At 48.1% G+C, this 21,778-nt stretch overlaps 3 protein-coding genes across 3 annotated transcripts; 2 read left to right on the forward strand and 1 right to left on the reverse strand.

Annotated features, from left to right (window-relative positions):
* LOC102450268 (olfactory receptor 52E4-like) lies at positions 1–999 on the forward strand. Its single transcript, XM_006127838.3, has one exon. The coding sequence runs from the start codon at positions 1–3 to the stop codon at positions 997–999; it is 999 nt and encodes a 332-aa protein (XP_006127900.3).
* A 12,295-nt stretch (positions 1,000–13,294) lies between these two features.
* LOC102450029 (olfactory receptor 52E2-like) lies at positions 13,295–14,242 on the forward strand. Its single transcript, XM_014575845.3, has one exon. The coding sequence runs from the start codon at positions 13,295–13,297 to the stop codon at positions 14,240–14,242; it is 948 nt and encodes a 315-aa protein (XP_014431331.3).
* Positions 14,243–18,942: 4,700 nt separating this feature from the next.
* On the reverse strand, positions 18,943–19,959 carry LOC102449775 (olfactory receptor 52R1-like). The gene has a single exon (XM_089772781.1). It carries the CDS (start codon positions 19,957–19,959, stop codon positions 18,943–18,945), a length of 1,017 nt encoding a protein of 338 aa, XP_089628907.1.
* Positions 19,960–21,778: the final 1,819 nt, after the last annotated feature.

Below are 21,778 nucleotides of genomic sequence, written 5' to 3' on the forward strand. Positions count from 1 at the left end.
ATGAAGAAGCCATCGTTTTGCCTCAGAGTTGGACACCTTCTCCTCTTCTCCATGGCAGATTCCAACACAACCGACTTCACCAACCCCTCCGTCTTCATCCTGCAGGGCATCCCTGGCCTGGAGACAGCCCATGTCTGGATCTCCATCCCCTTCTGCATCATGTACATTATCGCCACCTTGGGGAACTTCACCATCCTATACATTGTGAAGACAGAGCCAAGACTCCATGAGCCCATGTACTATTTCCTCTGCATGCTGGCCATCACCGACCTGATCCTATGCACATCCATTGTGCCCAAAACACTGAGCATTTTCTGGTTCAATTCCCAGGAGATAAATTTCAGTGCCTGCCTCACCCAGTTGTACTTCGTTCACTGCTTTTTAGTGACAGAGTCGGGAATCTTCGTGGCCATGGCTTTGGATCGCTACGTGGCCATCTGTGATCCCCTGAGACATTCCACCATCCTCACAAATCCAGTCGTGGCCAAGATTGGCTTGGCTGTGGTGCTGCGGGGTGGCATCCTCGTACTTCCATATCTCCTCTTGACAAGGATGTGGCCGTATTGTAGAACCAACATCATCCCCAACACCCACTGTGAGCACATGGCCGTGATGAAGCTGGCTTGTGCCGACATCTGCATCAACAGATACTATGGGCTCTTTGTGGTATTCTCTGTGATTGGTTTGGACGTGTTTTTTATCGCTCTGTCCTATGCGCAGATCCTCAGGGCCATCTTCCGCCTCCCCACCAAGGATGCCCGGCTCAAGACTTTTGGGACCTGCGGCTCCCACCTCTGTGTTATGTTAGCCTTTTACATCTCAGCTCTTTTCTCCTCCCTCATTTACCGCTTTGGCAATAACGTGGCTCCACATTTCCACGTTCTCCTTTCCAATGTGTACCTGCTGGTGCCCCCAACACTAAACCCCATCATCTATGGGGTGCGGACCAAACAGATCCGGGACAGCCTGCTCCGCCTTTTTACTCATAAAGAAACCTAATTTTTTCTCCAGGAGCTCTGCCTCTCCAACAGAGCTCTTTGCAGAGTTGGGTAGCAACAGGGTGGAGGGCCCTCTTCTCTGAATCCCTGACTGGGCCATCAAAAATCTATTCAACCCTTTCCTGACTGCACTGTGCTGTGTCAGCGTGGCCACCTGGGTAATCCTATTGTGTACAGCTCACTCATTGATATGGATTTCCCCTCCATAATCCCTCATCTCTGAACCCCTGAGATCCTGCCCCCTGTCCTGCCTCTTCCTTCAAGGCCCCTGCCACTTTCTACTGTCCTTCCTTCCCCCACCATTCCCTGGATGATTTACCACCTTCTTCCCCCTCACCTGGGCTCCCTGGCTCCAGGGAGGGACTGGGGGCTGGTGCAGCCTGACAAGGAGACTGCTGTGAGGGCAGGGAAAATGCAGTTCTGAGGCCAAGAAGTCAGTAAGGAGCGGAGGAGGAAGACAGGCAACAGGGGGTTGGGGCTGTGTGGCAGGTGGAGAGGCTGAGCATGATACAGTGTATGGGCCTAGCACACAGCTCCAAAGTCCTGAAGGAGGAGACCTTTGTGTGGCTCATTTTGTTAGCTCTCATTTCCCGTTGGTTCCTCCTGATGGAAGGCAGGTGAAGGAGAAAGGAAGAGCCTGAGTCATGGGCCTGGTGGAAGGCCTGAGACCTGAACCAAAGTCAGCAAGAGTGATAGACAGGCCTTGTCAAAAGCAGATGTTTGCCTGCAAGTCAGTGTCTGGGGCATGAAGTCGGCACTGTGATAGCACATGAAATATGTAAATACATTCCAGCAGGACAGGACAAGGACACCCTGAGACAAATGGACACCCAAATGATAACATGCATCTGTAAATGTTGGGCTACCTCAGATTAACGCTTAGTCTGGCCTAGAAGGTAATAAGGATCCCATACTAATGACTGAGCAGAATCCATTGTCACGGGTCCAAATGCATAGGGGCTCGGGGGATGTCTGATTACTGACAAATGTTGCTTCACAACACACCTGACTCGGGTGCCTTCGTATCTTATCTGAGTCTGTGGACTTTGGGGGCTTCCTTTAAACCTATTGTGCTAGTTACCTGCACAGAGCTGGCACGATATACTGAGAGAGCCTACGAACACGCACGCAGATGAACATTTATCATCACTGATGGAGCAGGAAACCTGTGAGGACACCACACCAGTGAATCCTGAAATTACATAAGAACATAAGAACAGCCACACTGGGTCAGAGCAAAGGTCCATCCAGCCCAGTGTCCAATGCCAGGTGCCCCAGAGGGAGGGAACACAACAGGTAATCGTTACACGATCCCTCTCCTGTCATCCATTTCCAGACAAATAGAGGCTAGGGACACCAATCCTACCCATCCTGGGGGGACCTTACCTCCATGAATCTATCTAGCTCTTTTTTGAATGCAGTTAAAGTCTGAGGGTACGTCTACACTACAGCGCTAATTTGAACTAACTTAGTTCAAATTAGTGAATTCGAACTAAGAAATTAGAACTAACGCATCTAGACTAAAAAACTAGTTCGAATTAGCGTTTGGCTAATTCGAACTAGCATGTCCACACAGAGTGGACCCTGAACCGAGGTTAAGGATGGCCGGAAGCAGTGCCGGCAGGGCATCAGATGAGGACTTAGAGAGTGGAGCTGCTGTCTCAGGCTAGCCGAGGGCTGTGCTTAAAGAGACCCGACCCCTACCCCACCTCAGGGGTGCCCCACTTGCAAAGCAGTCCTGGCTTGGATTGCCCGGAGTACCCACACTGGGCACATCACAGCACTCGGCCATCAGACCGGCTGCACTTGCCGCAGGCTGCCATCTGGGGAGAGGGGACAATTGGGGGGCCGCAGGAGAGCTTCCACCCCCAGAAGCCCGCAGAGCCAACCCAGTCCTCCCCATCGGGGGCTCGTACCCCATTCCTCCCTCACCTCCTTCCACTTACCCCTCCCTAGCCCCCCCTTCCTGATGTACAAAATAAAGAAAACGTGTGTTCAAAAATAGAATCTCTCTTTATTGAACAAAACTCGGGGAGACTGGGAAAAGGAGGTGGGAGAGGGGAAGCGAGAGGGTGGGAGAGGGGAGGGCAACTAAAATGATCAGAGGTTTGGAAGAGGTCCCATATGAAGAGAGGCTAAAGAGACTGGGACATTTCAGTTTAGAAAAGAGGAGACTGAGGGGGATAGGATAGAGGTCTATAAAAGCATGAGTGGGGTGGAGAGGGTGCATAAAGAAAAGTTCTTCATTAGTTCCCATAATAGGACTAGAGGACACCAAAGGAAAGGAATGGGTAGCAGGCTTCAGACTAGTAACAGAAAGTTGTTCTTCACAAAGCAAAGAGTCAACCTGTGGAACTCCTTGCTGCAGGAGGCTGTCAAGGCTAGAACTAGAACAGAGTTTAAAGAGAAGTGAGATAAAGTGATGGAGGTTGGGTCCATGGAGTGCTATTAGCCAGGGGGTAGGAGTGGTGTCCTTGCCCAAAGTTTGTGGAAGGCTGGAGAGGGATGGCACGAGACAAATGGCTTGGTCACTGTCTTCGGTCCATCCCCTCCAGGGTCCCTAGGGTTGGCTGCTGTCAGCAGACAGGCTACTGGGCTAGATGGACCTTTGGTCTGACCCAGTACGGCCATTCTAAGCTCAGGGCTCAGGGTCAGGGGTCTCAGTGAACCACCTTGATTTTCATGCACACCTGCTCCTGGGTGGCCAGGCTGGCAGCTCTCCTGCCCTAGACGGCCACTTTCCTGTGCTTAGTGCAGAGGTCGTGGATGAGGTCCACGATGTCTGCACTGGACCAGGCGGGTGCTCGCCTCTTGCGGTCCCGGGCAAGCTCCCGGGAGCCGCCAGCCTGGTCCCGGGAAGAGGGGGAGGGCTGGGGGGCATCGGGTGGCTGGCTCGAGCCGTGCCAGGTGCAGGGTCTGCTGGCTGGGTGCTGACAGGCTTGCACCTGGCACGGGCATCATAGCCAGCCCGTGCCCCTTGAAGGGGTCCGGGGCCGGGAGGGGGGCAATAGAGTTTCCAAGGTGTTGGCCAGAGTGGCCACCAGGGAAAGCTGGGGAGGGCTAGCCTCCCACTAGTTTGAATTAAAGGGCTACACACCCCTTAATTCGAACTAGTAAATTCTAACTAGGCTTCGTCCTCGTACAATGAGGTTTACCTAGTTCGAACTAAGCGCTCCGCTAGTTCGAATTAACTTTGTAGTGTAGACATACCCTTAGTCTTCACCACATCCTCTGGCAAGGAGTTCCACAGGTTGACTTTTCCGTTAAAAGCATGTGTGGAAAATCATGCCAGTCTAGACGTAGCCCTGGAGGTTAGATCTATCACTACTCATTAACCAGGATGGGTAGGAACGGTATCCCTAGCCTCTGTCAGGTTGGAAATGGGTGACAGGGGAGGGATCACTTGACGATTCCCTGTTCTGTTCACTCCTTCCCAGGGATTTGGAATTGGCCACTGTGGGCAGACAGGACACTGGGCTAGATGGACCTTTGGTCTGACCCAGTCTGGCCGTTCCTATGTTCTTATGACGAAGTGGGCTCCAGCCAATGAAAGCATATGCCTAAAGAAATGTGTTAGTCTTTAAGGTGCTACCGGACTCATTATTTTTGAGGGAAATTGGAGTCCCTTCCATTTCCAGAGGACAGAGACCAATGAGATAAAAGAGGTTGGACACTGTTATGGACATGCTGAGAATAGGCAGACTCACCGTATAAAAAGGGGGTGTCCAGACTCGAAAAATTGAACTCGCTCTAGGGGAGACTCCAGCAGGAACCCCTCGTTTACTGGAGATCAAGCCATGGGTGACACTTTGGACCCTGACACTGTTATCAAAGTGTGAGTATGACTGTATTTGTAACGGGGTCGCAGGTCTGTACAGAAATTGTATATACTTGGGTAACTGTAACTTCAATAAGACGTAGACAGTAGACTAGGCCTTCTACTGATGAGTGTCATGGCCCTTGGTTGGTATGAGTTCCTAGAGACACCAACACCAAAGCAAGTGATTTTCACTCTGGTCAGCGTGGAACTGTAGCGGCCAGAGCTGAACTCAGCATGAAGCAACACGAAGCTATAAACACAGGTCACATAGGCTCACCCCACCATCAATCACTCGCGCGCCAAGCAGGAGGACTTCCCGAGGAGTCATGACGCCCCTGTCCATTTGTGCCAAACCCACTGGTCACGTGGTCTCTGTGTTCTCTTGGGGGGCGGAAAAGACGGCACATCGATTGACACATTGCAAAAGATGCAAATCACTTTGTCAGATGCACGAAGAGAAAGAGAAAGAAACAGGTAAAGGGATACAGAGAGGGGAGAGCCACATTAGGGTGGGTGTGGACAGGACGCTGAGAATACCAACAGTGAAAAATTACTTAAGAACGTAAGAATGGCCAGATGGGGTCAGACCGAAGATCCATCCAGTCCAAAACCCTGTCTGCCCACAGTGGCCAATGCCCGGTGGCCCCAGAGGGAGGAATCATCAAGTGATCCCTCTCCTATCATCTATTTCTATCCTCTGACAAACAGAGGCTAGGGACATCATCCCTGCCCATCCTGGCTAAGAGCCATTGATGGACCTAGCCTAACTAGAATATATCTAGTTCTTTTTTGAACACTGTTAAAGTCCAGGTCTTCACAGCATCCTCTGGCAAGGAGTTCCACAGGTTAACTGTGCGCTACATTAAAAAACCTTTCCTTTTGTTTTTTCTAAACTTGCTTCCTATTAATTTCATTTGGTGACCTCCTAGTTCTTATATTATGGAAACAAGTAAAAAACTTTTGATTATTCACTTTTTCCAAACCTAATGGCTGTGTCTACACTGGGCCACTTATTCCAGAAAAGCAGCCGCTTTTCCGGAATAACTTGCCAGCTGTCTACACTGGCCCCTTGAATTTCCGGAAAAGCACTGACGATCTACTTTAAAATTGTCAGTGTTTTTCCGGAAAAACTCTGTTGCTCCCATTCAGGCAAAAGTCCTTTTTCCAGAAAAGGGCCAGTGTAGACAGCACAGATTTCTTTTCCGCAAAAAAGCCCCGATCGCGAAAATGACGATTGGGGCTTTTTTGTGGAAAAGCACGTCTACATTGGACACGGACGCTTTTCCAGAAAAAGTGCTTTTCCAGAAAAGCATCCTGCCAATGTAGACGCGCTTTTTCCGGAAATACTTATAACGGAAAACTGTTCCGTTTTAAGCATTTCTGGAAAAGGGTGCCAGTGTAGACGTAGCCAATAAGATTTTATACACGTCTATCATTTGTCCATGTAGTCTTCTCTTTTCTTAGGTGAGAAGTCCCAGCTTTATTCAGTTCTTCTCATATGACAGCTGTTCCATCTCCTAATCATTTTTGTTGCCTTTTTCGGGACCTTTTCCAATGCTAGTATGTTACATTACCTTTCATTACATGACGTCACATTACTTATTGAAATGTAATGAGAGAGCCATTCCAAGTCCCTATTGTGAACTATTCTGGTGGTATCAAATTTGTATACGAATTCCAGCTCCGTTGTTTCCTATTGCAGCTGTTCCATACCTCTAATAATTTTTGTTGCCTTTTTCTGAATTTTTTCCAGTATTAGGATATAATGTATGAGATAAGGCAACCACATTGGCAAGCAGTATTCAAGATCTGGGTGTACTATGAGCTTATACAGAGGCAATCAGATATTTACTGTCTTATTTCTATCCTTTCTGAATGATTCCCAACATTGTGTTTGCTTTTTTGACTGCCGCTGCACACTGAGTTTATTTCAAAGTGAATAGTGAGGGGGGATTTCATAGCAGCCTTCAACTTCCTGAAGGGAGGTTCCAAAGAGGCTGGAGAGAGGCTGTTCTCAGTAGTGACAGATGGCAGAACAAGGAGCAATGGTCTCAAGTTGTGGTGGGAGAGGTCCAGATTGGATATTAGGAAAAACTATTTCACAAGGAGGGTGGTGAAGCACTGGAATGGGTTCCCTAGGGAAGTAGTGGAGTCTCCATCCTTAGAGGTGTTTAAGTCTTGGCTTGACAAAGCCCTGGCCGGGTTGATTTAGTTGGAATTGGTCCTGCCTAGAGCAGAGGGCTGGACTTGACCTTCTGAGGTCTCTTCCAGTTCTATGATTCTATGATTCTATGAAATTGGGAGGATCTACACAACACTTATTTCAAACTCGAGCACTCTTCCTCCGACTTCCTTTACTCCTCGTTCAATGAGGGTTAAAGGAGTTGGAATACGAAGTCCTCCAGCTTGACTATTTCAACATTATTTCAAAACAATGCCTGCTGTGTAGACATGGACTAAGTTACTTCGAAATAATGCTAGTGATTCCAAAATAATTTTGCTGTGTAGATGTATCCTTAGTCTCCATTACACATCATAGGGATTATATTTTCCAGCATTTATTGCTTTGCATTTCAGTCCACATCTGTAGATCCACTAATCTATGCTGGGCATTTCCAGAGTACCTGACTCAATGGAGAAATAAACATTCACTCTAATTTTCTTCCAAATCAACTATAATTTTTACACAAGTGCCCAGAGCAGCCAATTCCTCCCTGACTCAGCCCAGAGCCCAGGAGTTCCCCTCGTCCTTTGGGAAAGGCCCTTAATTGCTGTTTGCTTCTAAAACAGAACAAACAGCTCAGAAGACCAGACAGGCTGGTCTCCAGCCTCTTTACATTCGGATGCTGCTTCTCCCTTAGGGGTGGAGCAATTGCCTCTAGGACAGCCCAGATCTATATTATTCACAGTGCAACCCCTGCGTTGCTCTGGCGCGGGACGCTGCTGCAGACGCTGGGCTGAGAGAGGTGCGGGATGCAGCTGCCTGAGGGGGTTCCCAGGGAAGACACGTCCCTCTCAGCACTTACAGGTACCAGCTCTAGCTGAGGAGCTTCCCTGCTCCACAGCCCCAGGGCAGCGTGGGTGTGATGAGGGAGGGAAACTGTCGGTGACTCTTTTCCTCCTTCATAGTCTGGATGATGCATGGACTCCAATATTATGAGCCAAAATTTCCTACTTTTAAGTTCCATCCCTTTTCGATTGCCTTCACCTCCAAATTTGCTGCTGTGATGGACCAACGCCCTCTCCAGACATGAATATACATAACTCAAAGGTGCTTTGAACAAATGATTTTGTATAACCCATCACTCCTGGAGGGAGGGATAGCTCAGTGGCTTGTGTGTTGGTCTGCTAGGCCTAGGGTTGTGAGCCCCATCCTTGAAGGGGACATCTAGAGAAAATCTGTCAGGGAAGGTACTTGGTCCTGCAGTAGGCTGGACTTGATGACCTCTCAAATGTCCCTTCCTGTACTATGATATAGGTATATCTCCATGTTATAATCTGCTGATTCTGTTTCTTTACTGTGTGTGTAAAAGTAAACATGTGGGCTACATCTACACTGGCATGATTTTCCAGAAATGCTTATAACGGAAAAGTTTTCTGTTAAAAGCATTTTTGGAAAAAGCGCATCTACATTGGCAGGATGCTTTTCCGCAAATGCACTTTTTAAGGAAAAGCATCCGTGGCCAATCTAGATGCGCTTTTGCGCAAAAAAGCCCCGATCGTCATTTTCGCGATTGGGGCTTTTTTGCGGAAAAGAAATCTCTGCTGTCTACACTGGCCCTTTTCCGGAACAGTTTTCCAGAAAAGGACTTTTGCCCGAACGGGAGCAGCATAGTTTTTCCGGAAAAGCACTGATGATTTTACATTAGATCGTCAGTGCTTTTCCGGAAATTCAAGGGGCCAGTGTAGACAGGTGGCAAGTTATTCCGGAAAAGCGGCTGATTTTCCGGAATAAGTGGCCAGTATAGACACAGCCATGGAGAGGGGGATACTTTGTGGGGTTAAATGTGTGAATGAAAGACATGGAGGTTATGTCTACACTGTCAGGTTCTTGTGCAAGAACACATCCACATGGCCATGTGCTTTTGTGCAAGAGCATCCATGGCCGTGTGGATGCTCTCTTGTGCAAGAAAGCTCTGATGGCCACTTTAGCCCTGTTGTGTGTGTGAGAGGGCTTACACTTGCTAGAAAAGAGTGTAGCTCTTGCACAAGAAGTCCTCCCTTCCCACACTTTACTGTAAAACTTCTTGTGCAAGAGCGGATGGGCAGTGTGGATGCTCTGTGGAAGAACGGCCGTTCTTGCTTAAGAACCTGCCTATAGACACAGCCGGAGGGTGTTACCCTCAAGGTCTTGATGAGCTACTGTTAAACAATCTCTTTTGTCCTTATATCTGAGCAGGGGTTGGTAGGAAGTGGCCTCAATTCCTTAACAAAGAATAGGGAAGCAGAGGCCTGGGTCTTTTGGCCGGGCTGCACCTGAAGGAAGGAGCCAAAGACCCCAGGGTCGGGGAGACAGGCCTGGTTTGGAGGGGCAGCTGGAGAAGAGGTTCTAGGGTGAGTGTGAAGAGTTTGTGCCGAGGTTTCAGTGGAGAACTAGCCAAGCGGTTTTGTTTCTCTTGATTTGTAACCGGCTTGGCTCGGCGTGTTCTCAATTATCACCACTTCAGTCCTACTGCTGGTACTTCATAAAATCACTTTTATTTTCTGTCAAACCCAGCGTAAATAATTGTTACGTGCAGGGCAACCAGTGTGCACACACCCCCTTTCATTGTTAATGGGGGCTTGCCTAATTCGTTGGGGGTTGATCCCTTGTGGGGAGTGGTACCCCAGGAAGCTGGGCCCTACGCTGCACTGGCCTTGGATATGAAGAGGTTCAGTGTCTGCTCGGGTGATGGGGTGGACTCGATCTCAGCTCACTGTCTTGGCTGGGGAGACCAGCAGAGTTGTGCCAGTGGGACTGGGCGGTGAGGAGCCCCAGAAAGCGGGAAAGCGAGTGGTAGAGGGCATGTCAGCACTCTGGGAGCCCCCCCCCCTGCAAGGGGTCATCTATGACCACCCCCATCACAGCTGCATTTCACTGGCCCATTGTTTGCTCAGGCAAAAGTCCCCATGGAGGAAGAACTGATTAAAGCCCTCAGGAGCCAGCTGTGTGTCACTGCCCAGACACGGTCACCTCCACCCCTTGCATCTCAGCGCGCTGGCTGTTAACAGGGGGTTGTTACCTGACGTTTGTCTGCTGGAGAGCAGGGAGGAACTAGAGCTCTTCCCTGGAACAACTGTAAGAATGTTTCAATGTGGGCGAGACACCTTCTCTCCTTGCTTCATTGGCGAGGTCTCCTGAGCTGTGATGTCTCAGATTTAACAATCAGACAGAAACAGACAGAAAACAATTCAGCCAGAAGCAGACTCCCAGGGTGGGAAATACCCGTTCAAATGCGAAAAGCTGGGCAAACTGATATCCATCAGATAATGAGCTCTTTTACACGGAAGGTGCCGGACGTCGTATCAGTAAAAGTGGCATTAACGGCCCTGTGAATTAGTGAATCCCATTCACCTAAGCTTTTAGCGGGAATATTATCTGTAGCAAGGAGTTCCAGTGGCCAAATATGTGTCATGTAAATCACTTTAATTTCACAGAATCATGTTCAGAGTTTCAATATAATTCAATGTCCCCTTGTACCTGTGTGTTTTAAGACACAGTAACAGTGAAGGACAGCTCTGTTTGTTTTTTGATAATGTCATAGGTTTTGAGGTCAGAAGGGATCATTAGAACATCCAGGCTCACCTCTTGTAAAATTTGGGGCTTCAAATGTTACCCATTTACCCTTAACTCAGCCCAATGACTTGGGTGTGACTAAGACCTGCCTTCACTAGGATTGTGCATCATAGAATGATAGAACCAGCAGGTGATGAGTAGGGTCAGCTATTCTATCCCCCTGCCAATATGCAGGGCTTCTTGCTTCTGAACCATTAGAACGTGAGATTTAATCCGAAGTAAAGTGTAGGATCTTGTCCAAGAGGTTAGTATAGCTGGACTGCTGGGAAAGAGTGACCATAATATAATTCAATTTAACATCCCTGTGGTGGGAAAAAAACACCACAGCACCCAACACTGTGGTATTTAATTTCAGAAAAGAGAACTACACAAAAATGAGGAGGTTAGTTGAACAGAAATGAAAAAGCACAAAAGGCACAGTGACAAAAGTAAAATCCCTGCAAGCTGCATGGAAACTTTCCAGGACACCACAACTGAGGCTCAACCTAAATGTATCCCCCAAAGAAAAAGAAAAACCTACAGGCAGTGTCTACACTAGCACCTTTTTCCTGAAATGCTTAAAACGGAACAGTTTTCCGTTATAAGTATTTCCAGAAAAAGAGCGTCTACATTGGCAGGATGCTTTTCCGGAAAAAAGCCCCGATTGTCATTTTCGCGATCGGGGCTTTTTTGCAGAAAAGAAATCTCTGCTGTCTACACTGGCCCTTTTCTGGAACATTTTTCCGGAAAAAGGACTTTTGCCGGAGCGGGAGCAGCATAGTTTTTCCGGAAAAGCAGTTGATTTCTTACAGTAGATGTCACTGCTTTTCCGGAAATTCAAGGGGACAGTGTAGACAGCTCACAGCTTATTCCGGAAAAGCGGCTGCTTTTCCGGAATAAGTGGCCCAGTGTAGACACAGCCACGCAGTAAGAGACCCAAAAAGTGCCACCATGACACAACAATGAAGTAGAAGAAGTGGAAGTTACATCCAAGACAGGAAAATAGAAAGGAGCATAAACTCTGTCAAAGGAAGTGTAAAAATATCATTAGGAAGGTTAAAAAGGAATTTTAAGAATAGCTAGCCAAAAATTCAAAAAGTTATTTCTGAAGCAATTTTTTTTCAAATACATCAGAAATTTCTGTCTGACACTGTGCCCTTTCTTTCGTTCTTTCTTTCACTCTCTTGCTACCCAAGTACATACTGTGGTTCTGATCAGGTGTGGTTAATCAGTCAATTCATAACTTGTCTACTTGTGATTCTACGGTTCTACTAATATCCTCCTTCCGCTAAAGGACGGGCTAGCGTTTCATCACCTGGGCTGTGTCTACACTGGGCATGCAAAGAGCATAACAAAATCTGTATTTAAAGCAGTGTTCTTCACAAAATTGACAACTTTGATGGCTAAATTCAATGAGTCACATAGGTTATCTGGAAGAGTTTTAGCAGCCAACTCTTGTCTATGTATGACGCAGTGAGTTGTAGTTACGGCTGGATTTTTTTTCTTTCACCAACGTCACAAATCCAGAGTGAGAGCCAAGCATCACTGGAGCACTCTCTGTGCACACACCAACCAGTTTTCCCCATGAAAGTCTATTTTCTTCAAAAAAGTCAGAAATCATTTTCATAATATCAAAAGCCTTTGATGTGGTCATCAATTCCTTCGAAAAAAGTAGTTCTTCCTTCACAGTTCCATTGTTAACTAATCGAACGTAGACATGCAACGGACAGCATTGTGCTACATCAGTGGTCTCATCGCACAGAACTGCAAAAAAACGAGAAGCCAACACTGCCTCCACAACTTGAAGTTCATTATCTTTCGTCAGCTCATCGATGTGACGTTTCACGGAATTGTCAGAAAGCGCATTTTTTCTTGCTTTTGACACAAAGCACAATATCAGCTGCTTTCAACAAGCAAGGCTTCCCAAGCATTTCTCCAATTATGTGCACTTTCTGGGCTTTAGCGATAAGCAATGACAGTTCATAAGATGCTTCTAGTGCTTTGGCTGATGCTTGATGAAAAGCTCCAGTCGTGTCCAGCTTCATGCGTTTCAAATTTTGAAGTTTAGCAGCAAAAAACTTTTGGTTCATCTGTCAAAATGCTGTGGAGCATCGTCAAGTATCACTCAAGATGACTAGATCTCAAGGCGTCATTGCTAAGAACCGTGTGGCATATTACGCATTGAAGATGATCGATCCCATTTTTTTCCATGCCATACTTAATGTAGTCTTCATCATATTTCCTTTTCTTAATCGCAGCCATAATATATTAATTTAAAAAAATCTATAAAAATAAATTTCCCAATTACAATAACTTTAACGATCCTCTTCTCCTTTCCCTGGGGTGTGGCCTAGTTGAGATTCAGTATCCACATTTGCATTTCCTGCGGGTGATGATCACAGTTTTCTTGTGGTAATTACAGTGAATGGAGCAACATAACACATGGGGTTGGTGTTACAAGGCTCTGTTCCTCACAATCTGTGATGCTGAAAAATGAAAATGTCATTTCCCAGTGTGGGGAGAACGACCCTTCTGTGTAATTCATGGGAAGAGCCTCCAGTAGCGCATGTCGTGTCTCATACTAACATTGTCTCTCCCTCCAGGTATTTGTCCCTCGACCGTCACCCTGGAGCACAGGCAAACACAGGAACTCAGGGAAATTGACTGCACACGCAGGAGACTCCATTCTGCCTTGAAGTGGGGCAGCTTATCCCCTACCTTATGTCAGACACCAACACAACTGACTTCACCAACCCCTCCACCTTCATCCTGCTGGGCATTCCTGGCCTGGAGGCGGCTCATGCCTGGATCTCCATCCCCTTCTGTGCCATGTACCTCATAGCCCTCTTCGGGAACCTCCTTATCCTATATGTCGTGAAGATGGAGCCAAGCCTCCATGAGCCCATGTACTATTTCCTCTGCATGTTGGCCATTGCCGACCTGGTCCTCTGCACGTCCCTCCTGCCCAAATCGCTGAGCATCTTCTGGTTCAATTCCAGGGAGATCAATTTCAGTGCCTGCCTCACCCAGATGTACTTTATTCATGGCTTCTTCATGACCGAGTCTGGGATCTTTGTGGCCATGGCGTTTGATCGCTACATCGCCATCTGCAATCCGCTCAGACATGCTACCATCCTGACAAACCGTTTAGTGGCCATGATCAGCCTGGCTGTCTTGCTCCGTGGCTGCATAATTGTCCTGCCCTATATCCTACTGGCGAGTCAGCGACCTTATTGCAGAACCAACTTCGTCCCCAACACGCACTGCGAGCACATGGCCGTGGTGAAGCTGGCCTGCGCCGACATCCGCGTCAGTAGCTACTACGCGCTCTTTGTGGTATTTGGTGTGACTGGTCTGGATGTGGTTTTTATTACCGTGTCCTACACCCGGATCCTCAGGGCCATTTTACGTCTCCCCACAAAGGCCGCCCGGCTCAAGACTTTTGGGACATGTGGTTCCCACCTCTGCGCTATCTTAGCCTTTTACATCCCACGACTCTTCTCCTTCCTCACACATCAGTTCGGCCAGAATGTGCCCCTGCATGTCCATGTTCTCATTTCTAACATGTACCTCGTCGTGCCCCCCCTACTAAACCCCATCATCTACGGGGTGAGCACCAAACAAATCAGGAGCCATCTGTTTCGGCTTTTTATTAAGGACATGCCTTAAAATTTTCTCCTGGCGCTGTGGCTCTCAGACCGAGCTTTGTGCAGAGCTACCTGGTGACATTGCACTGAGCCCTCTTCCCTGAATCACTGAGTAGGCAAGAAGACGTTAAATCCTTTCCTCACCACACTGTACTGTGTCAGCTTGACAAAGACATTAACGCCTTAGGTGGCCATGTTTCCTATTGCTGGTAACAAAAGCCCCCGGGCCCAGCCTCTTCTCTTCCTCCAAGGCTCCAGCATGGGATGTATCTTCCCTCGGGGCCTCACCCACTTCTGCATCCATTCTCCAAGGCAGCTCCTCTCACTATCTAGATGTCAGCCGACGGTAAGGGCAGTGTGTGTGTGTGTGTGTGTGTTACCAAGAAAAGGTTTAACGTCTGTGTCTTTACCGCTAGGACCAGGGTCTCGTCGCAGAGGGCAGCCAACAGGCTGACAGACGCCCCAGAGTTTATAGGAAGAGCTTATTTCAACTCAGATTTCAACTGCTTGGATACAAGATCCCTGTGCAGTGGGCAGTCTAGGGAAGACTGAGATATGCCCCAACGGATCTGTCACCTGGGAGTGACACGATCCAAACGCCCAAGCTCTTCCTATACCTGTCCCTTATGACCGGCTGAAGTTCTTTTAAATTGTGCTTGGTTCTGTTACAGCAACTGAAGGAGTCAGGTTAAAGCTTAAACTGTTACAGGTTTATTAAAGAAGCTTATAAATCATATGGTTACAATGGCTATTGCTCTATTTCTTAACTGCTAGCAAATATACATCTTAAAAATGGTTACAAAGAAAATAAAGATAGAAGGAAATAATGGTACCAAGTAACAGCTTAATCTTTAAAGAGCTCTAACTCTATGTGTACACTTGAGACAAAGGACCACATTCAGGTACAATTTTTACCCCCTTCTGTGCCTCTCTACTCCAGTGGGTCAAGCCAGGCCCGGTCCCTCAATTCCTAGGAAAGACCAATACGAGGTGGGCGCCCCGTGGAACCTTGGGCGGTCAATAACCTACCCCGACCAGTAGGTAGATGGTAGATTGACATTCAAAGTGAGTGTGCTGCTGGACCCATCTTTAAACCCATGGGGTCACATATTTCTCTTTCTTATCTGTGATGCCAAATTGTACTGGTCTGTCTTTTGTGATGCCAGTTCTTACAAGGGAGTTGTGAACTTAATTTACACTTGTAAGAGAGAAAACTAATTTGGAAGTACTGGGCATTCTTTTCTCAGCGGGAGATTCCTCTCCCAGGGACTGTGTGTGATCTTATCAATATAGGTGCCAGCCAGGGCAGTTCTCGCAGTCTTGAGGTCAGCTATTGCCTTAATCGTTCTCTTCTCATATCTATGTTTTCAGCTTGCTCAGGCTCAGAGGAGCCCGCATATTCTGATCTCACATTGAAGCTTAATGGCTATGCTGACTTTTATTGCTCCTTCTCTGCCCTGTATACAGGCACCTCAGCGGGGCAAGCAAGATTGATGTAATCGGGGGGGGGGGGGGGGCATGTCTGGCTACACTAGATCATCTCAACCTCCAACCTCCTCACAGCAGAGTTCCCTCAGCTCCCGGGTGGGACAGGCCCTGCTCCAGGGTGACAAGGAGCGTCCGCTGAGAGTGGGGGAGGAGGAGGGTTAGCTCTTGGACTGGCGGTTCGATAAGTAGAGAAGAAAGCCCAGAAGTTATAGAAACGCATCTGTGAGTTGGGAGCAGTGTTGTGTGACAGATGCACATGATTGCGCATCAGATGCCTGGTTGGGTCCTTATGGTGTGGCTTGATTGATTTTAGATCCAAGGGAAACCAGGACAATGCAGGGCTACTTAACCACTTTCTTATGTATTGCAAGCGTTAAGCAGATCATACAGATGGGCTGTGTCTACACTGGCCCCTTTTCCATAAAAGGGATGCTAATGTAGCACATTGGAAGAGGCAAATCCGCGGGGGATTTAAATATCCCCCGCGGGATTTGCATTTTCATGGGCGCCGCTTTTTTCCGGCTTGGAGATAAGCCGGAAAAAAGCGCCAGTCTGGACGCGATCCTCCGGAAAATAAGCTCTTTTCCAGAGGATCTCTTATTCCTACACTGTTATTCAAAACATTCCTTCCTCATGGGTTCTCCCTCGGCCTCGCCTACGTGCTTATGTGCACCAGACTTGAGACAGGCCTGGGTTTTGCTTCTTACTTATGTGCCCTGTGGACAAGGCTGACATCACCTTTTATGGTCCAGGCAGGGTAGTCCAGGATCCCCTGCAGTCCTCACACTGAGCTACGAATTCCTGAGGGAAGAGTCTATTGGGTGTCTTCAACATAAGAACGGCCAGACGGGGTCAGACCACAGGTCCATCCAGCCCAGTGTCCTGTCTGCCAACAGTGGCCAATGCCACGTGCCCCAGAAGGAATGAACCAAACAGGTAATGATCAAGTGATCTCTTTCCTGACATTCATCTCCATCCTCTGACAAACAGAGGCTAGGGACACCATTCTTTACCCATACTGGCTAGTAGCCAATAATGGACTTAACCTCCATGAACTGATCTAGTTCTCTTTTCAACCCTGTTATAGCCCTAGCCTTCACAATCTCCTCAGGCAAGGAGTTCCACAGGTTGAGTGTGTGCTGTGTGAAGAAGAACTTCCTTTTATTTGTTTAAAATCTGCTGCCCATTAATTTCATGAGATGGCCCCTAGTTCTTATGTTATAGGGACAAGTAAATAACTTTTCCTTATTCACTTTCTGCACACCACTCATGATTGTATAGACTACTATCATATCCCGTATAGGTCTATTAGCTTCCAATTTCCTTCTGTGCCCCCTGGCTGAGGCCTGTAGGAGGCAGGATGGCTGTAAAGGGTTCGGACTGGGAGCTCTTTGCCCTGAGCCAGGCCTTAGGGATCAGCATTTGTGCTAAGTGCACAGCAATTGATAGAGGCGATAGGAGAAGCGTCAGTGTTAGGGATGTTGGGCAGAGGCTGGGGGTGGATTCAGGATGTCACAGGGCGGGAGATGAATGGCACAGCCTCCATGAGCTGGCACTTTATACCCACGCATGGCACCTTCTCTGAGGCTCCAGGGCAGCCACTACCCAGGGATTAAAACTGAGAAGTGAAGCTGAATCTAACTTGCGCTCTTCATGGTGCTATTTGTCACGGCTGGAATCTCTGTCATTAGATTGAGTGGGCCAAGTTACCCCGCCCCACCCCCCAAGGACAGAGTGAGCCACAGAGAGATAACGCGATTTACCCCAAACCTCAAATGAGCTGGGAATGGAAACGAGGTGTCCTGACCCCAACACCACTGCTCTGGCCCCTAACTGGATCTGCCTCGTAATACCAGACTGTCACCAATAATCTTTATACCAAGAAACGTGCACAACCCCCATAATCCAGCCTTCCCATGGACACCTGACAGGACATCCTGCATGTCGCTGTGCGCCCCACACACTTTATTGAAATACGCATGTGACTATGACATAACTCGCATATGCAAAGCGTGTCTTGTGACACAACATTAGAAACTTTATTATCTGCTGTAGAATAGTGATAGAAATGTAGCCGTGTTAGTCTGGTGTAGCTGAAACAAAATACAGGACTATGTAGCACTTTAAAGACTAACAAGATGGTTTATTAGTCCTCCTTCTGTTCTGAATTTTGATTTGTCCCTTTCATATGTGTTTATTTTTTTTAATTGTATCCTTTGGTATATATGGTTGTGACTATTTTATTCCACTATTTGATCTGAGGAAGTGGGTCTGGCCCACGAAAGCTCATCACCTAATAAACCATCTTGTTAGTCTTTAAAGTGCTACATAGTCCTGTCTTTTATTATCTGCTGAATGTCTGTTTGTGCCCATGTCGCATTCCTGTATGTGAAAGTAGAAAAAAGCAGCAAAAAACTCCTTGTTTTATCCCGTAAGCTTTGACAATAGTTGGTCCTGCCAAGGCATGTAGCCAGGTCACCTAATACTCGAACCCATTTTGGACATTGTACTTTTCCACTCTACGAGTGAAAAGTTGAAGCTGAACACAAAGGATTCCCACCTTTGGAACAAGGAATAGAAAAGTGTGAAACCAAACCATAGGGGCAGCAACCAGATACAAGGACAATCCTGCTAACCACCCAAGATGACTTACTTAACCACCCTGCGTGACTTACTTTGATGTGTCTGCTATTACTTGCAACCACTTGAATCCAACATTTTGTACTTTCTACAATTTTATTTATCAACACATCCAGTGTAAATCATCGTTTACAGAGGAGCAAGTACCTGTGCATTTCTCTCTTTCACTCAACAAGCGGGTAGGCATTTTATGAATTTCCCCTGAATTAAACTTAAAGCAAAGTAAACAGGATTTATCTGGGCTTCTAGACCCACTGGGACCGTGCACCTGGGCACTGAGTCATGTCCCTTTAACTGAGTCTTCCCAGGGCTCATCTAATCTCATTGTCTCTGTTACTCCCCTGTCTGCTGTAACCCCAAATCTGTGCCAATGCAGGGAGAGATCAGAGGACCTGGCTGAGCAGGACAAGGTGGTGGAGCATCCCAAAGGGCAGGCTGGCAGACCAAGTGGTATTTCCTCACACTTGATGACAGTCTTAAGGGGATGTCATAGAATCCTAGAATCCCAGGGCTGGCAGAGACCTCAGGAGTCACTGAATCCAGCCCCCTGGCAAGAGCAGGACCAATCCCAACTCAGTCATCTCAGCCTGTGTCTCAGGGAAGCGGGCCTGGCACCCTGTCAGCTTTCAGCTCTGCCTGAGAGCCACAGCACCAGGAGAAAACATTCCCCCCACAATGAGTGACGAGGTGGAACAGCCTGTCCCGGATCTGCTTGATCTTTACCCCGTAGATGATGGGGTTCAGCGTGGGGGGCAGCAGGAGGTACATGTTGGCACTCAGAATATGAAAATACAGGGGCATGTTCTCGCCAAAGCGGGACGCGAGCGAGGAGAAGAGACGTGGGATGTAAAAGGCTAAGATGGCCCCCAGGTGGGTGCCGCACGTCCCAAAGGTCTTGAGCCGGGCGTCCTTGGTGGGAAGTTTAAAGATGGTCCTGAGGATCTGGAAATAGGACAGAATGATAAAAACCACGTCCAGACCGGTCACAAAAAAGACAACAAAAAGTCCATAGTAGTTACCAATGTGGACGTCGGCACAGGCCAGATTCAATACGGCCGTGTGCTCACAGTGAGTGTGGGGGATGATGTTGGTTTTGCAATATGGCCTCTGCCTGGCCAGCAGGAGATAGGGCAGGATGATTATTCCCCCGCGCAGCAACATGCCCAGACCGAGCTTAGCCACAACATGGTTTGTCAGGATGGTGGAATGTCTCAGGGGATGGCAGATGGCCACGTAGCGATCAAACGCCATGGCCACGAAGAGCCCTGACTCAGTCATGAAGAAGCTTTTTATGAAGAACATCTGGATGAGGCAGGCATTGAATTCGATCTCCCTGGAATTGAACCAGAAGATGCTCAGTGTTTTGGGCAGGATGGATGTCACGAGGACCAGGTCAGTGGCAGCCAGCATGCAGAGGAAATAGTACATGGGCTCATGGAGTCTTGGCTCTGTCATCACAATATATGGGATGGTGAAGTTCCCTAAGAGGGCTATGACATACATGGCGCAGAAGGGGATGGCGATCCACACATGAGCTTCCTCCAATCCAGGGATGCCCAGCAGGATGAAGGTGGAGGGGAGGGTGTAGTGGGTTGTGTTGGAATCTGACATGGCGTAGCGGAGAAGGTGCCCAACTCTGAAGCAGAACGGTTTCTCCGGCATGTACCGTACGTTACCCTGAATTCCCGTGTGTGCAGGTTCTTGTGCAATCGTCGAAGCACAAATGCCTGAAAGATAGAGAGAGTGTTACTACGAGAGACAACACGCGCTACTGGTGGCTGTTCTCGTGAAGTAATTGGGTTGATCGCTTTTCACACGCTGAAACATATTAGCTCCCCGGACTCCCATATTCCTCCTATTGCTCAGCAACTGAGAGCGAGAAAAACACAACAGAAACCAAAGCTTTGCCAAGGGAACAATGCAGAGAAAACAGGTGTCAACAAAGCTGAGGCATTTCAGTGAATCAGAGAAAACATCCAGCTACAGAAGGAACAATCAACCGTATCGTCCTTGTGAGGCACTGAACACGGGCTAACGACCAACGGGCTGAAAGTCCTATTGATAGGCCTTTGTCAGTGAATGGGGGTTGTGATGCGGGGGTGGTCACAGAAGACCCTTTGAGGTGCTTCCTGGAGTGCTGACAATGCCACTAACACTCACTTTCTTGCTCTCTGGGGCTCCTCACTGCCCGATCTTGCTGGGCCAGCTCCCTGGTCTCCTCCAGCCAATGCACAGAGCAGAGCCTGGGCTGGCCCTACCTTGAGGTAAACTGAGGCAGCCTCTTCAGGCATCAGACTGTGGGGTTGGGGGCGCCAATAGGACCAAGAGCGTAGAAAATTGTGTCTGCTGTTGGTTCCTATGTATTTTCTCTGCTCTAGATGCACAGAGACGGGGGAGTGCTGTGCTGGAGGAAGGAGAGCACAGGAGAACTTTCAAAGTTTTGGCCCAAGCGAGGGCGTATGGGGGCATCATTTGAGCTCCCTGCCTCAGGTGCCCCAATGCTGTGGGCCGGCCCTGAGCAGAACTCACGGACCCCCTCCCTCCGAAGAGCAGTATAGACACTGAAACACCTTGCCACATGAATTACTGCAGCTAAGAGCTTATCTGACTGGGATTGGCTATTACTCTTAATAGCACTGCTCTTTAAGCAAATCTGACACCTTCCATTAGCGGGGCCCATTTTCAGAGGCATCTCATTTTGCCCGGGTTTACACATTTGGACTAAAATTTCCAAACCTGGGTGTCTGCATCTGGTGGGACTGGTTTTTGTAAATCTCAGATATCACCGTTGGAGAGATTTCCTGACTGATGCAAGTCCAGATGTCCTGTCTAGGATAAAAAACAATGGTTCAATTGTTCCAGAGAGGAGCCTTAGCACCTCCATGTTTTCCAGCAGCTTCAAGACAGATCAGACCCCTCCCAACTTTTCCAGCCAGCACCCTGAGATGCCGGGAGGAGTGACAGTGTCTGGACATTCACACACACCTGGGTGCTGAGGGTTTCCCTCAGATCTCACTGTAGGGCTGCGTATAAAATCGCCCTTTTCAATAACGATATGGACCAATGTGACAGTATGTGTGTAACCTCCGGAATTGTGGCCCATTTTTATGAATGGGATTTGAATTAATTCATTGGTAACCTTTTAAGAATTGCCTTCGGAGAATCTGTTTTTTTGGTAACTTTTTTAATCTATTCCCGCGGATACCTCGTTTTCCCCTGTTGCACGGCATTAAGTCTGTTTAAAGCTAGGTGTGTGTCTCCGCAAAAGTGTGAATCAGCCGCTGCAGCCAGCCTGGCTTGAGACCAGCTGCCAGCACCACCTCGAGGGGGAAAGAACAATGCCAGTGATGGCTGTGGCAGAACCCGCCCAAGCAAGAGAACAACCCCAGTTCCATCAAGAGAAGAAGATCTGAGTCCCGTTTGCTAGAAT

Source organism: Pelodiscus sinensis, chromosome 1 (genome assembly GCF_052426305.1).
Source record: "Pelodiscus sinensis isolate ZL-2025 chromosome 1, ASM5242630v1, whole genome shotgun sequence".
NCBI classification, from domain to species: Eukaryota; Metazoa; Chordata; order Testudines; family Trionychidae; genus Pelodiscus; species Pelodiscus sinensis.

What these genes read in the sequence shown, in the direction of transcription:
- LOC102450029 (XM_014575845.3), top strand. Translation starts at nt 13,295, where the DNA reads ATGTCAGACACCAACACAACTGACTTCACCAACCCCTCCACCTTCATC.
- LOC102449775 (XM_089772781.1), bottom strand. Translation starts at nt 19,959, where the DNA reads ATGTCAGATTCCAACACAACCCACTACACCCTCCCCTCCACCTTCATC.
- LOC102450268 (XM_006127838.3), top strand. Translation starts at nt 1, where the DNA reads ATGAAGAAGCCATCGTTTTGCCTCAGAGTTGGACACCTTCTCCTCTTC.